This window comes from Homalodisca vitripennis, chromosome 2, assembly GCF_021130785.1.
Source record: "Homalodisca vitripennis isolate AUS2020 chromosome 2, UT_GWSS_2.1, whole genome shotgun sequence".
Lineage (NCBI taxonomy): Eukaryota > Metazoa > Arthropoda > Insecta > Hemiptera > Cicadellidae > Homalodisca > Homalodisca vitripennis.
This window is the reverse complement of record NC_060208.1, coordinates 47,949,346-47,966,559: the sequence shown is the minus strand read 5'-3', so window position 1 is coordinate 47,966,559 and position 17,214 is coordinate 47,949,346. Positions and strand designations below refer to the sequence as shown.

General features: G+C 39.7%; 1 protein-coding gene across 1 annotated transcript in view; it reads right to left on the bottom strand.

Annotated features, from left to right (window-relative positions):
• The window catches only part of LOC124353911 (breast cancer anti-estrogen resistance protein 1), a 57,053-nt gene that overhangs the window by 26,747 nt on the left and 13,092 nt on the right, over positions 1–17,214 (bottom strand). Inside the window, exon 2 of the mRNA XM_046803964.1 lies at positions 2,063–2,326. Within this exon, the coding sequence (XP_046659920.1) occupies positions 2,063–2,326 (264 nt within the window). The remainder of the gene's footprint in view (positions 1–2,062; positions 2,327–17,214) is intronic.

Sequence of the window (17,214 nt, the reverse complement as noted above, 5' to 3'; positions counted from 1 at the left end):
AGGAAAGATTAAACATTTTTGAAATTCCTGAAAGTATAACATCTTCTTTCAATGTTACGTATAATGATAAAAAAGGAGAACACAACAGTGCTTTTATCATCATCCACGTGTAAGGTAGCTCGTATCTCTCTATACAACGAAAACATAAAACTGTGAAGTGCCATTCATTCCGTTCTATATGAATACATCAACGTACATGGCCCGGTAAAAAGTGAGTAAAAAGACGCACGCAACTTCCAAAAAGGCCGTGTTCTTTTGACAATATTACACGGTAGAATCCGTTTCAGTGCGATCCAGGACACAACAACGAACGTATACAACATTCAACCTGGGATAAATCCGCGCTGGGTAGTCATATATTTAATTCACGTGTCCGCTATTCGACGCTCGGTTGCAACAATGCATTGTGCCGAGATGTGCTGTGTTCTATTGTTCTCCCAACACACACGACCCGACATGTCGGTGGGTTGGCTTCCTACGACATACTGTAGTCTTATCGCCCGCTAGCCACCTATGGTCGTCGCTCCTAGACCGGACCACGCTCCCTGCTCCGGGGCCCACAAGAACACTACAGGATCGATATGTACTGATACATTCTGTTTCCTAAATGGCTGCTTCCTTCCACCATACCTGCAGAAGGCTACCATACCATATGTGGAGCAATAATAACGAGAAAATCAAACAAACCAGAACTCAGAATCAAATTTGGATCCCACCAAGTTCGATCAATCTGCACAGTTAAGAGAAAAGACCTTGAGTTTACACAATAAGAAAAATGTTGAACTTCACTTACGCCCTTATTTTTAGTACAACTTATGGGAGAGGTATCATTTTAAAGTTATGACGAATACTCTCCGATTATTTAAACGATGAAATAACAAAAAAAGATTCGGGATATTATCCTAAATAACCAACTAAAATATCTAAACAAACTCGAAGAACGTTTGGATGAGTAATAATCGTATCTTTAAAATGAGACATTCCCAATAATTCTAAAAATAAGATCGTTAAAGTGTTTGAAGTGTAACATGGATCTTATGGGGCGCTACAATCAAGATGGTCGCCAGTACAGCTGGCTATTAGATCAGCGTGTATTGCAACTTTATTAATATAATTAATCAGTTTTACATGTATTATACTGAACGAAAGAGACCTGTGTTCACAAAGAAATCTCCTTCGACGTTTTTCGCTTTCATCGAATTTTACAAAGCCATGCAGGTTTTCATTCTACTCGCCTTTCTTGGAAATATCGTTCTCCAATAAAAATTCAATTGCCCAACGATTACTGTTATATAACTTTGAGCCTAATCATAGGCTAATCTTCTCGAAATCTACGTATCTACTAAAAATTTGTATACCTTTCCAAATGTGATCGTTATTTCACATCATTACTGCGGTGTTTGTGGTGAAGTTTACATATCCATTAAGTAACAGTACGCCTTTCCGATTGGAGGAGAAGGTGGTATAAGTTGAGGTCATAAGTTGCCGTAAAAATAGGAAAAAAAACACAAAAAAGTATTAGTGCTTTATGTAAATTAATCAGCCCCGAACTCTAAAGCTATAATAGAACGATGCTCTTAGTTTTATTTACATACCATTAATTGCATGAAAATTTTTTCAATTTTGCATAAGCATTTGTTATGTACACATACAATTCGTTACGATAAATATTAAAACTAATACTAGAATGATGTTTAAATACTAAAGTCATTTTTAATACAATAATTAAGTATACCTGTAACGGCCTTTACAACGAATATGATCTCTTATATTTTCATGAATTCTATATTGATAATGCATCAATTGATATAAACAAATTTGAATATTAGCCTATTTACAATTTTGATGGATCAGATCAATTATTTTGAAAAGAAAGACTGCCCATACGTTGCAGTGTTCAGAGGTCGTGTTGCTGCGGTTCGAACACTCCGGCTACTAATCTGAGCCGGTTTCCAGGGCAGATACCCTGACGCCCTCTAAGCGCGCACAACCACCATGCCGAAGTGTTCTGCTCCAGAGGAGAGCCCCTCAGAGATGCCAACTCACCCACTGTGACACTCACCTTGTTGGGTTGCACGTGCCAGCTGCGCCGCTTGCCCTGACGTTGCAGTGTGCTGAGGTCGTGTTGCTGCGGCTCGAACACTCCGGCTACCAATCTGAGTCGGTTCCCAGGGCAGATACCCTGGCGCCCTCTAAGCGCGCACAACCACCATCCTTCTATCCCTGAAGTATTCTGTTCCAGGACGGTTAGGAGGTCGCCCCTCCGGAATGCCAACTCGTCCGGCGACTCTGCGATGTTGTCGTAGAGAGCTCGTGCCACGCATTTCTGTAACAAAAGTAGTCGTTATGGATTAAATTAGTGACGAAGGATTCTTCAGGGACGTAGGGAGTCCATGATAAAGGAAATAGATGATCAAGACCTAAACCTTTCTTCTCCTTGTTTGTTTTCATATGCTTTTAATTTATATTTTTATCTGGTCATTAGTTGTAAATCCAGTACTAATTTTTCTATATCGTGTATATTATAGAACAATATAGAACATCCTAATAGTCTAACTCTTTACTTGGCAATTGATACTGAATATGAGTTTGCTGGCACCATATTAATGTTAACGTATGGCTTTACTTGTAATGTGTATGACATGTGATGTATCAGGAAGATACATCAAAATTATAGTTTCAGCTATAATAACTTCATTAACCTGTTTAATACTTCTGTTTTCCAAGGTGCTTTTCTGACTGTTTTGAAGTCTTCCAAAGGCATGCCATTTTTTAAGGCATGCCTCAAAAAGATTCTTAACAACTACAGACCTATTTATATTTTTCTAACTGTTGGTAAGATATTTGAGAGCCTAATTTATGAGAGATTGATAACATTTATGACGAATTATTCGGTTATACCTGGTAACATTAATTTTTTTAGGTAAATTAACTCGTATTGCTAAATTATCTTCTTGCTCGCGTGATCTCAGCGTTGAGTGGAAAAAACATTGTTTCAGTATTTTTGTGACCTTGAAAGAGCTTTTGACACTGTAGATCATTGTTTGTTGCTTGATAAGCTGAATAATAAATTATTGTGATTCCAGAGATTGGTGTTCACTTGAATGGTTTAATTCTTACCTCCGTAACAGACAACAATGTGTGCAAATTTGGTTTGTACCGTTTGAGTTTATCAAAAATTAAATTTCGATAAAAAAAAAGAAAGAAAAAACCTGTTCGACAGAAACCGAGTACAACGAAGTAGAAGACAGTCTACATGAATAAGGCTTGAGTGCTAATAGAAGTAATCGGTTGTATGTTATCGTAGTCAGTATTTACAGTAGTACCTCAATAGTTCCTCCCCTTATGTTAGAAACCGTGGTATCTTTCTGTCCTTCTCTTAAATTGGGCATATTCAAATATCTGCGACACAATTTATTTAATTGACAGTACTGCACTTTTAGGGTGGAGTGTGAAGAACAGCGTGCGCATTCCGTTATCAGTGTTATGCAAGCGCGAACATCACTATCTAAATGAGAACATGATTTGTTCAAGTACCGATTATTGTACTTGAATGCATCGTTTCACAAGACAAAGAAATTTAAAATATATACAGTTCATGGGCTAATGAAACATGTTTTCCTTTTATTTTAAATATTCGTCAATTATTGATAAAAGAGTGTTTACATTGCTGTATTGTAAACTCAATAACGTGGAGACTGTTCCTAGAATGGGACCGGCCTATTGAAGCTGACAAACTTTCTAACGGATACGGCCCGCACCCGACTGCCTGCAAGCGGGCTGTCCCTCAAGTTCATTATTGATAAAAGAGTGTGTACATTGCTGTATTGTAAACTCAATAACGTGGAGACTGTTCCTAGAATGGGACCGGCCTATTGAAGCTGACAAACTTTCTAACGGATACGGCCCGCACCCGACTGCCTGCAAGCGGGCTGTCCCTCAAGTTCATTATTGATAAAAGAGTGTGAACATTGCTGTATTGTAAACTCAATAACGTGGAGACTGTTCCTAGAATGGGAACGGCCTATTGAAGCTGACAAACTTTCTAGCGGATACGGCCCGCACCCGACCGCCTGCAAGCGGGCTGTCCCTCAAGTTCATTATTGATAAAAGAGTGTGTACATTGCTGTATTGTAAACTCAATAACGTGGAGACTGTTCCTAGAATGGGAACGGCCTATTGAAGCTGACAAACTTTCTAGCGGATACGGCCCGCACCCGACCGCCTGCAAGCGGGTTGTCCCTCAACTTCATTATTGATAAAAGAGTGTGTACATTGCTGTATTGTAAACTCAATAACGTGGAGACTGTTCCTAGAATGGGAACGGCCTATTGAAGCTGACAAACTTTCTAGCGGATACGGCCCGCACCCGACCGCCTGCAAGCGGGCTGTCCCTCAAGTTCATTATTGATAAAAGAGTGTGTACATTGCTGTATTGTAAACTCAATAACGTGGAGACTGTTCCTAGAATGGGAACGGCCTATTGAAGCTGACAAACTTTCTAGCGGATACGGCCCGCACCTGACCGCCTGCAAGCGGCTGTCCCTCAAGTTCATTATGATAAAAGAGTGTGTACATTGCTGTATTGTAAACTCAATAACGCTGTTCCTAGAATGGAACGGCCTATTGAAGCTGACAACTTTCTAGCGGATACGGCACCCGACTGCTTGCAAGCGGTTGTCCCACAACTTCATTATTGATAAAAGAGTGTGTACATTGCTGTATTGTAAACTCAATAAACGTGGAGACTGTTCCTAGAATGGGAACGGCCTATTGAAGCTGACAAACTTTCTAGCGGATACGGCCCGCACCCGACCGCCTTGCAAGCGGGTTGTCCCTCAACTTCATTATTGATAAAAGAGTGTGTACATTGCTGTATTGTAAACTCAATAACGTGGAGACTGTTCCTAGAATGGGAACGGCCTATTGAAGCTGACAAACTTTCTAGCGGATACGGCCCGCACCCGACCGCCTGCAAGCGGGTTGTCCTCAACTTCATTATTGATAAAAGTGTGTGTACATTGCTGTATTGTAAACTCAATAACGTGGAGACTGTTCCTAGAATGGGAACGGCCTATTGAAGCTGACAAACTTTCTAGCGGATACGGCCCGCACCCGACCGCCTGCAAGCGGGCTGTCCCTCAAGTTCATTATTGATAAAAGAGTGTGTACATTGCTGTATTGTAAACTCAATAACGTGGAGACTGTTCCTAGAATGGGAACGGCCTATTGAAGCTGACAAACTTTCTAGCGGATACGGCCCGCACCCGACCGCCTGCAAGCGGGTTGTCCCTCAAGTTCATTATTGATAAAAGAGTGTGTACATTGCTGTATTGTAAACTCAATAACGTGGAGACTGTTCCTAGAATGGGAACGGCCTATTGAAAGCTGACAAACTTTCTAGCGGATACGGCCGCACCCGACCGCCCTGCAAGCGGGTTGTCCCTCAACTTCACTATTGATAAAAGAGTGTGTACATTGCTGTATTGTAAACTCAATAACGTGGAGACCGTTCCTAGAATGGGAACGGCCTATTGAAGCTGACAAACTTTCTAGCGGATACGGCCCGCACCCGACCGCCTGCAAGCGGGTTGTCCCTCAACTTCACTATTGATAAAAGAGTGTGTACATTGCTGTATTGTAAACTCAATAACGTGGAGACTGTTCCTAGAATGGGAACGGCCTATTGAAGCTGACAAACTTTCTAGCGGATACGGCCCGCACCCGACCGCCTGCAAGCGGGTTGTCCCTCAACTTCATTATTGATAAAAAGAGTGTGTACATTGCTGTATTGTAAACTCAATAACGTGGAGACTGTTCCTAGAATGGGAACGGCCTATTGAAGCTGACAAACTTTCTAGCGGATACGGCCCGCACCCGACCGCCTGCAAGCGGGTTGTCCCTCAACTTCATTATTGATAAAAGAGTGTGTACATTGCTGTATTGTAAACTCAATAACGTGGAGACTGTTCCTAGAATGGGAACGGCCTATTGAAGCTGACAAACTTTCTAGCGGATACGGCCGGCCCGCACCCGACCGCCTGCAAGCGGGCTGTCCCTCAACTTCATTATTGATAAAAGAGTGTGTACATTGCTGTATTGTAAAACTCAATAACGTGGAGACTGTTCCTAGAATGGGAACGGCCTATTGAAGCTGACAAACTTTCTAGCGGATACGGCCCGCACCCGACCGCCTGCAAGCGGGCTGTCCCTCAACTTCATTATTGATAAAAGAGTGTGTACATTGCTGTATTGTAAACTCAATAACGTGGAGACCGTTCCTAGAATGGGAACGGCCTATTGAAGCTGACAAACTTTCTAGCGGATACGGCCCGCACCCGACCGCCTGCAAGCGGGTTGTCCCTCAACTTCATTATTGATAAAAGAGTGTGTATATTGCTGTATTGTAAAACTCAATAACGTGGAGACTGTTCCTAGAATGGGAACGGCCTATTGAAGCTGACAAACTTTCTAGCGGATACGGCCCGCACCCGACCGCCTGCAAGCGGGCTGTCCCTCAAGTTCATTATTGATAAAAGAGTGTGTACATTGCTGTATTGTAAACTCAATAAACGTGGAGACTGTTCCTAGAATGGGAACGGCCTATTGAAGCTGACAAACTTTCTAGCGGATACGGCCCGCACCCGACTGCCTGCAAGCGGGTTTGTCCCTCAAACTTCATTATTGATAAAAGAGTGTGTACATTGCTGTATTGTAAACTCAATAACGTGGAGACTGTTCCTAGAATAGGAACGGCCTATTGAAGCTGACAAACTTTCTAGCGGATACGGCCCGCACCCGACCGCCTGCAAGCGGGTTGTCCCTCAACTTCACTATTGATAAAAGAGTGTGTACATTGCTGTATTGTAAACTCAATAACGTGGAGGGACTGTTCCTAGAATGGGAACGGCCTATTGAAGCTGACAAACTTTCTAGCGGATACGGCCCGCACCCGACCGCCTGCAAGCGGGTTGTCCCTCAACTTCATTATTGATAAAAGAGTGTGTACATTGCTGTATTGTAAACTCAATAACGTGGAGACTGTTCCTAGAATGGGAACGGCCTATTGAAGCTGACAAACTTTCTAGCGGATACGGCCCGCACCCGACCGCCTGCAAGCGGGCTGTCCCCTCAACTTCATTATTGATAAAAGAGTGTGTACATTGCTGTATTGTAAACTCAATAACGTGGAGACTGTTTCCTAGAATGGGAATGGCCTATTGAAGCTGACAAACTTTCTAGCGGATACGGCCCGCACCCGACCGCCTGCAAGCGGGTTGTCCCTCAACTTCATTATTGATAAAAGAGTGTGGTACATTGCTGTATTGTAAACTCAATAACGTGGAGACTGTTCCTAGAATGGGAACGGCCTATTGAAGCTGACAAACTTTCTAGCGGATACGGCCCGCACCCGACCGCCTGCAAGCGGGCTGTCCCTCAAGTTCATTATTGATAAAAGAGTGTGTACATTGCTGTATTGTAAACTCAATAACGTGGAGACTGTTCCTAGAATGGGAACGGCCTATTGAAGCTGACAAACTTTCTAGCGGATACGGCCCGCACCCGACTGCCTGCAAGCGGGTTGTCCCTCAAGTTCATTATTGATAAAAGAGTGTGTACATTGCTGTATTGTAAACTCAATAACGTGGAGACTGTTCCTAGAATAGGAACGGCCTATTGAAGCTGACAAACTTTCTAGCGGATACGGCCCGCACCCGACCGCCTGCAAGCGGGTTGTCCCTCAACTTCACTATTGATAAAAGAGTGTGTACATTGCTGTATTGTAAACTCAATAACGTGGAGACTGTTCCTAGAATGGGAACGGCCTATTGAAGCTGACAAACTTTCTAGCGGATACGGCCCGCACCCGACTGCCTGCAAGCGGGCTGTCCCTCAAGTTCATTATTGATAAAAGAGTGTGTACATTGCTGTATTGTAAACTCAATAACGTGGAGACTGTTCATAGAATGGGAACGGCCTATTGAAGCTGACAAACTTTCTAGCGGATACGGCCCGCACCCGACCGCCTGCAAGCGGGCTGTCCCTCAAGTTCATTATTGATAAAAGAGTGTGTACATTGCTGTATTGTAAACTCAATAACGTGGAGACTGTTCCTAGAATGGGAACGGCCTATTGAAGCTTGCAAGCGGGCTGTCCCTCAAGTTCATTATTCTGAATTTCAAAGGAATTGTATACAGAACCACCTATCACTAAAACATCTCTACTTAAAAGGAGACAGCAGCACGCAGTTGTAAATGCCACTTTTCTTTCAGCATGACATGTTTAGACTTCCATATCCCCGTATTAGATACATTAATATGCGTTCTGTCGAAAAATAATTGCAATTGTAAAAAGGTCGCACATTTTTATTTTTGTGGGAAGGCCTTTTTGACCGTCCATCGTATTTTAAATGTACATAACAGCTTTCTTAAGGCCGAGGTAATTTTTTTCAGTCCCAACGACATACACGAAGAGGAGTTGAAGGGGAAAGGATATGAGAACACTGCACATTATATTCGAAATAATAGCTAAGGAAAACAACATAAAATGACATCTGATTTTACGACGATAAAACCGAACATAACTTACGATCATTAAATCGATATAACTTATACGCTATTACGGGTGATAATAGCACCGGTAAGATCATTTATGCGGCGTCTACCGACTTACGTCGATTGCATTTGTGGAAGGCCCAGTCGAAGAAAAGTGCGACGAGGAACACCTGGAGATTACTCTCTGATAGTTAATTTTTATCGACATAATCACTTGTGCTTGCATATATTTATGTACTACTTCTTTGTCAGTGGGTTTTAAATACAAACTTAAACACAACTGACTCCCAGACGAAGTGGGAAGCATTGGTGATGAATGTGGATTGAATGGTTAAATGTATGTCTGAATGAGAGCTCGATGAGGTATGCATATCCAATTTATGTATATTTTGTCCCCGCAATAAATAGCTTTGTCTATTTTTGTAGTTTCATACATGTATTTAACATTATGTAATTTAACGGCCAAGTTTAACGAGAGTCATCATTACAAACGTTCTATTCCAAAAATTTTACTTTTTATGATCCACGCATTAACTATTTCAACCCTCATTTCCTTCATTGCAACTGTGACGAACAGTCCATTTATCATAATTGGTAGATATTGGTCTTACTGCCAGGAGTGTCAAGCGGTGGCGCGGCGCGCGGCGTGACCAAAGGTGGATTAGCGTTTTAGTAATCTTCATTAGCGGGAATAACAGCTCCTGTCATCAATCACCGCGGATGTGGACGGAAATGCGCGGCGGACGGGACAAGTCCGATCCGTGTCAAGGCGCGCCGGACAGGGCTCCGTATATGGGCGGATTTTAACGGGCTACCGGCTCTTGTGTTCTAGGTCTAACCGCAACTGCACTGTAAGTGATCTGGAATATATCGTTCAACACGGCGAATTAGCGCTATATACTTGACTATGGATGTTATTTTGAGTCCCAGACTGTTTGCTGGCTACCACACTACTACAAGACACGGCTTCCGCAACATTTCCAATAAGTCGTAAGTTTACTGATGATCTTTGATAAAGAATACCATTTTCCATCTACAAATAAACATTACAAACCAAATGAGGTCCTTTTAAACAGAGCAGCTACGACATGGCGAGATTATTTGGACTCGGCTACCCTCTGTGGAGGGAGTTAAAGTACTTTCGGCCGTGATGATTGAGGAAGGGGACACTAATTTGGTAAGGATCAAGGGCGAGAAGAGGGAGACGTGTGCGTCATCGTCGTGATAGTATACGATAACAGCTGGGCCAGCACTACATACGCTAACGGACACGATAGAGTAGAGTAATAGCTTTATTTGTGTGGACAGCTAATGCTGCCCACAAATCGTCATTATATCTATTTATATAAAAGATAACAATTGCCATAGTCAGATTATGTTACTTCATACATATAAATGTAATGAACCTTGTCATTCTCTTATATTCCAGTGAAACCTTGTCAGACCACGACCTCCTGAGTCAAACATCCGCCGGTATCAGGTCTCACAGTTATTCTGAAGTATCTCTCCGGGTAATGTTCCAGCTGAACTTTAGAAACCAGAGACATGTGTCTTCTTTTCGTATGTTATTGGCAGTAATGATTGCATTACGCCTATCTGTGAAGGACTGCTCTCATTAGTTAAGGTTCAGTTCTTATTTTCACCACTGGTTTCATACGTATTTTCCTTTGGCTTAAATTTAACTTTGTCACAATGTTAGTAACGAGTATGTAGAGTCTGGGTAATGTCAATATTGCGTAAAGACAATGTACAAATGCGTTGTATGTGTGGACAGAGTAAATTAGGGAAATATATCATTTACATGTTTTGTCAACATAAAAACGTACTATTCTTGTTCTATATCAGAACAAGAGGTTTCATGGTTTTTGGTTTCAAAATTTTCAACGTAACGGCCCCCATTATAAAACTCATGAACAAAGTAACGCGTTTGACAACTGGAGGCATTTCAAACGATCTTTGAATGTTTAGGATTATTAGCTGCTTTAATATCATCAGGGAACCTATTGTTTAGTCTAACACTAACTTGAGACGGCAAACGTTTAAAAGCTGTTGTTCGATTTGAAAGTTGGCCCTGCCTCTTGTTCTGTGCTAATAGACATCCCTGTCATGTACCAACTCACATTTGAGTAGAGAGAATACGACGACCTCGAGAATATAGAGATAATATAAAGTCTGTAATTCAAGCCCCCTAAAGGCCTCTGCAAGACTCTCCATGGGTTTCAATTTTAAAAGAATTCTGACACCTTTTTAAGATTTAAAAACTCTTTAAAGGTTTTATTTGGAACAGCTGCCTCACGATCTTAAGCCGTAAAGTAAATGTGGATGTATCAGGCCCTAATAGGCCATTCATTGTTAATACACCCATAGAACAAATGTTGTAAGGTTGTGCTGGATATAATTTCCCGAGGCAACCTTAGAGTAATCATTCTAATGTGGTGACCCCATGTTAGCCCTCGATCAAGGTACATTCCAAGGAAATTAGTGGTATCAGCTTTGTCCAGAAGAACATCGTTCACCATCCCCACGGATGTAAATTTTTGCTTTTGATACTGCCGAGGCAAAAATTCACGGCGTATGATCTTGATCTTCTAGTACGATCTGTTTGCAAATTGATTACAGAGAACTGCTCACTGTACCAGTTCAACTTAATGAATGGCTTCATTTCGAGACCGTGTTGTGTTTTTTTGTTGCCCTAATAGCCTTAATTTAACATATGCGGATATACACGAATTTGCACAACGTAAATTTGAAATGATTCCTGATATTTAGTCCAATATGATTTTTCCTACACAATCCTTTCATCACCAAACTTCAAACAAAGAACTGTGGGATATTGTTAAAATCTTAATCCTATTTGGTTTTGCAAATAGGCGTGAAAGTTGCCTGGAATTAACCATCACTTCAGATTGATTGCTTGTAATCCTTTTACTGGCAAGTAATTCATGATGAGTATCCAGTGCGTCATGATCCTAGAGACCTCCGCTCGTCAACAGACGCTTTCGTGTTAAACACATTATTGATTATGATTACATTATTGATTACTGCGTAAATAATCATAATGTGACATGAAAGTTACTCTAGCGGTGGTTCTCGCCGGCCAAGTTGGGCTATGAAACGCATCACGTGACTTTCCAGGTTTGGAATAATCGATGTTATCCCATCATTATGAACTGAATATTTGGTATACAACTCGTAAAGCGAAGTTCCGGGACGCTGGACATCGCAACTGAGACATCAGTATACCGTATTCGTATTTAAGTCAAAAAATATCAGTGCCTATTTAATTTCAATCAGTCCATATGTTCTGTGATCATGTGGTATACAACACTGACTAAATATTAACATTTTTAATCACAAATGGACTATTACTGACTGATTATTGAACTTCAGTAATAACCTTTGGCTGAGAAGGCTAATGAGCTTATCACCTATTGCAACACTGTAATATTAATTGAATAACTGATTACTAAGTGCCGACACGTTCAATGCTAAGTGTTCGCAGCTGCGGGATCTATCTGTGTTGCCCTGAGATTGACTGGGGCGGGTCTTGTATTTAGACTAACTCATATTGTGACGTTAATGATTGGTCATGCTTCACTGATTGTATGCAGGTTTTAATGCTTGCACTGCCGTGCCGGTACTCGAACCCGGATCTCTCAATTGCCGAACGGGAATGCAATACTGTACTACCAATTACACCACAGAGCTCTCACTTTTTGTCCATCAATTATTCCCGTCACACATGCTTGTATCTGTCACACATGTTCAAATGATAAAAAATGACATGTGATGTAGGATCAAGTGCTTCTCAAACGAGCTATATACTCGTACAAATACATGAGGTGTTGTGAATTAATATTTATTAAAATTATATTTTTAACTGTTAATTAAACGTATGTAAATCGCTAAGGCCCTAAATAAAGACTGTGTCAAATAAAATACTTGCTCCGCAGGGACTAGACCAGGTCTCTCATTTGCCGGGCGAGCATGCTACCACTACACCATAGAGCTCTCACTTAGATTAACTTACAGTATTTCGTATTTGGCTATTTCTGGCACTCATGTGTAAATTACCGAACTACATGCGATACGCGATTTTCCTTTATAAACAAGTATGCGATTGTCCCCACTGAATGACCAGTTCAAGTTAACCAACTTCAGGTTATGATGTTACTCACCTTAATCATTATTGATACAACAAAAGCAATGTAGATTCTCATTGAGTTGATCGTGTATAAAATTATGAGAAAATATGTATTAGACTTAAAAAGTTGAGGTATTGCTGTTATTAAGGTTACTTATACCACGTTTTAATAGTTGAACATTAATAGAGCCTAGGCGCTTTTCAAAATATGATCGGACATATTCCCGATAGCAAAAAACTCACAATAAACAAGTCAGTTTCAAAATAAAAGTTATGCTTCACAATGTTTATCGCGTAGACTTAATGTAATAAGTTTCCAGACTTTAATCGGACTAAATTAATATAAATATAAAAACTATTAAAAAATGTAATATTTTACATAGGAATAGTATAAAGCAATTTTTTTCATATCTGGTCAGAGAAAATCCAAACATACCTATACCACAGAAAATATAAACACAAAAACGTTTCACTGAAACTAGTATTTACAGAGCGTTCCAGCGGTCAGGACTAGTACTAATATCGTGGCCTAGCGTAAAAATATCAAATTCTTTTGCCTAGTCTTAGTATTACTAACCTCAGAGAGTCGTATTTGATTTCTACTCTTTAATGAGTTTTTCAGAACAAATTTACATGCAACGTTATGTTGTTTTTTTTGGCTGTAAATTGTTGGGGCAAGGACACTCACTGTCCACAGGGGTTACTCAATACCCCGCAAACCCCTGATGGTGCCCTCTCTAACCAAAGTCATGGCTACGTCCCTGGCTGGCTCTCTGCTACACAGATTGTTATGACAGCAGAATGGGGGAAGGTTGAACTGCGACCTTCAACTCTTATTGTTACTATTGTATTATCCCGCCTTGTTGTTGTATTGTTAACATTACTCGGTTTGCGTTGCCTTCTAGATTTTCCTTCGTTATGATCCTCCAGAACCAATCTGGACCATAGGATTTTTCCAATGATGTTCTTCGTAATTGTGTATAAAGCAAAAAGTGTTCCAGCATTGATTCGCCTAGATCTTCAATATCCTAGTAGCTAAGTTGAAAAACAATATTGTAATCAGATTTTTTAAATAATTATAACCAACACTAAACCGGGCCAGTTCAAAATGTTTTAAATTAGATAAAGTTAAAACAGAACAGCATAAGTAAATTCTCGAATCTTAAATTTTACTTAAAACAATTTCTCCGCCAAAACTATTGTTTAATGTTACAGTCAATAACAATTAGTTTTGCATGTTTTATATTAGCCTATATACACTTTTTAATATTTTTGATGTTATATATATATATATATTTTTTAAGTAATGTATGTATATATACATACATTACTTTAAAAATCCAATAGCACTCTTTAAGCGTGATGTTTTAATATACATTTACAATACTACTAAACACGATAACTTAAATTTTAACAGAATTGTTCCTTAACTCACTGTAAATATCTGTAGATTCGACATCGTGGCAGCATTTATATCATCATTCTGACTCACTAACTATCTAGAAGGAAGGAAATGCCCCTTACGGCAAAATCAGAAAACATACATTAAATTTTCAGCGGTTTTTTGTTAAAAATCGTAATTCTTATAGTTAAATACTAAATAACCCCGAGTTGGGCTGTATAGTCCCTTCCGGGGAAAAAACAGTACAGTCATAGTATGGAGGTTTGACAATCCCACGCGTTAAACCGTAAATATAGTCCAGGAAGAAACAGTTAGTCACGGGACAGATAGTGTAGAGTTATAAGATAGACAGTTAACGATCCCGGTATAGATAATATGAAGGTATGGCATATACATTATACTGTAGATAACGGTATAAACAATACATATCTCTGAACTAGGAGGAAAGAGCATAGGACAGAGAGTAAAATATCCTGAATTAAAAATTATACTGGAAAGAAAGTATAGGCTGGTCACGATACAGAGAACGGAGAGTCACTTAAGATACGGTGTACAGTCATTGGATGGAAGGTATAAGTTAGACAGGTACAATCATAGAAGAGACAATACAAAGTCACGAACAAAGCACGTGAATCAAATTCTCGGAATACAGTAGTTAAGCTTCTTGTTCTCATTCAAACCTGAAAATGTATTTTCTTGTGTATGAGCAACCAGTAATGTTTAAATAACTTTCAGAGCTCGTGTTATCTATATATGTCATTTACAGAGCTAATACGTATATTACTAGTTCTCTGGCATCATTTAGAGACTGAACGTTTAATTCTATATTAAAAAGGGAAGTAACATTGCTTCGTTTTAGTGGGGTTGGAAAGTAGTTGGTTATACTTCCAAAGGGAAGTACTATTCCAATGATTTTGATTGTATTTATACTAGTATGTCTCTAACAAGACATAGGGTAAAATACGGAATATCTTGAAACTCTTTTAGAGGTTTTGTAGGTCTGAAATATTTCCTACGTCAAATACAGCACATTAATTTGTACAGGATTATAAAAAGTCCACTTCATCCTGAACATTCTAAAACAAAATGTATAACAATATAAAGTTTACATAGGAGCACCTTTTTTTGTGATACAACACTCGAAACAAAGTAAACAATAAAACAATTTTGGCACAAAGTGAAATCTTTAATAGTTGTTTTGACATTTTTTTAACAGATTAAACATTTGTACAAAATGAGAGCGACACCACTTTTGTATTTCATGTGTTCACTGTATTGATACTTCGCTTCGCATCGCGTCGCTGTTGTGTATTCGTACCCTAACTTACTATAAGAAACCAACAATTGTGAAATACTGAATTGGTCCATCCAATATCCAATAACTACGGCAACCTCTAAACAAATAATTGTCAGCAACCAGTGTTCAGCACAACCAACAAATAATTGTTGGCATTTTCTATAACTTGCTGGACAGAATGAGTCAGCAACCAGTGTTCAGCACAACCAACAAATAATTGTTGGCATTTTCTATAACTTGCTGGACAGAATGAGTCAGCAACCAGTGTTCAGCACAACCAACAAAATAATTGTTGGCATTTTCTATAACTTGCTGGACAGAATGAGTCAGCAACCAGTGTTCAACACAACCAACAAATAATTGTTGGCATTTTCTATAACTTGCTGGACAGAATGAGTCAGCAACCAGTGTTCAGCACAACCAACAAATAATTGTTGGCATTTTATATAACTTGCTGGACAGAATGAGTCAGCAACCAGTGTTCAGCACAACCAACAAATAATTGTTGGCATTTTCTATAACTTGCTGGACAGAATGAGTCAGCAACCAGTGTTCAGCACAACCAACAAATAATTGTTGGCATTTTCTATAACTTGCTGGACAGAATGAGTCAGCAACCAGTGTTCAGCACAACCAACAAATAAGTGATTTGGCGAACTTGGCTGATAAGACGCGGGGCAGCCAATGCACGATAGTATTACAACATTCTGAGTCACCCTACTTGGGGTCAGTAGTGGACTCTCCTCCCCCCTGTCACATCGTGATGAATGGGGCGATAGGGGGCGGAAGGGAGGACGGTACAAATACAAATGGGGTTTGACGAAAGTTTGTAGAATCGCATACCGGCAACCCCTCTCCCCCTAGTATCGCGAGACCCACACAACACGGGTTACTCACTGGTCTGCATCTTAAGGAGCACAGGCGCCTACTACCGCACAACATGTACTAATACTAACAAAAACTGTATTGTGTTTTAATATCTATATCGTATTTATGTGCTTCCCTCCCCTCCTCATTGATCACCCCTGCGCTGTGGGTGATCTTTGCGATAATTCCTTATTATGGTACCAATTCATTTGTCTATAGTTATATGAAAGCACAAATATCATAAAGTAATGTAAGGGATGACATGGTGGGTCATTCTTGTTCACTGAAGTGGTGTTAAATATGAATAATATGAAGAATTTTATATAAACTACGAGCTAACACGTGTACAGAACACCCCTGATATTAAAAACCAGTATTTCATTTACTTGAATCAAATTGAGTAATTAGTCATTCTCTAAACACAAAGGAGCATAAATGTCTAACACATAAAAGTAAGTGTTCAAATGACAACTCCAATACTGTGATTCATTTAACGATATAACTCAACAAATTAAATCTGATAGATATACACATGTAATTGCGAAGAAAAAACTTTGATCATTCTCTATGCTACATGGATACCGTTCAAATATTGAATTTCCGTATTTTGGTATGTCTAACAAAATATACTCCTTCCGGCTAAGTCGGAAGAAGTAGGTGGATTTTGTGACAGTTACATTATTAATAACTAATTCCATGTGTTATTTACATGTAATCTACACCACGAAAACAATCCGAGATACAACAAAAGTATTCATACAAAATTAAGAAATGTTATTTAGGCTTAAGCACTCCATAACACTACGTTCATAAATAACGAAATGCGAATATTTTAACGTAATAACGGCCACCATGTTGGAATTGAACAGTGTACAAAATTGGGTAATGAACTTAACAGATAAATTAATAAGATCAATTTATTTTATGAAGTTTGAACTTGTTCCAGCAT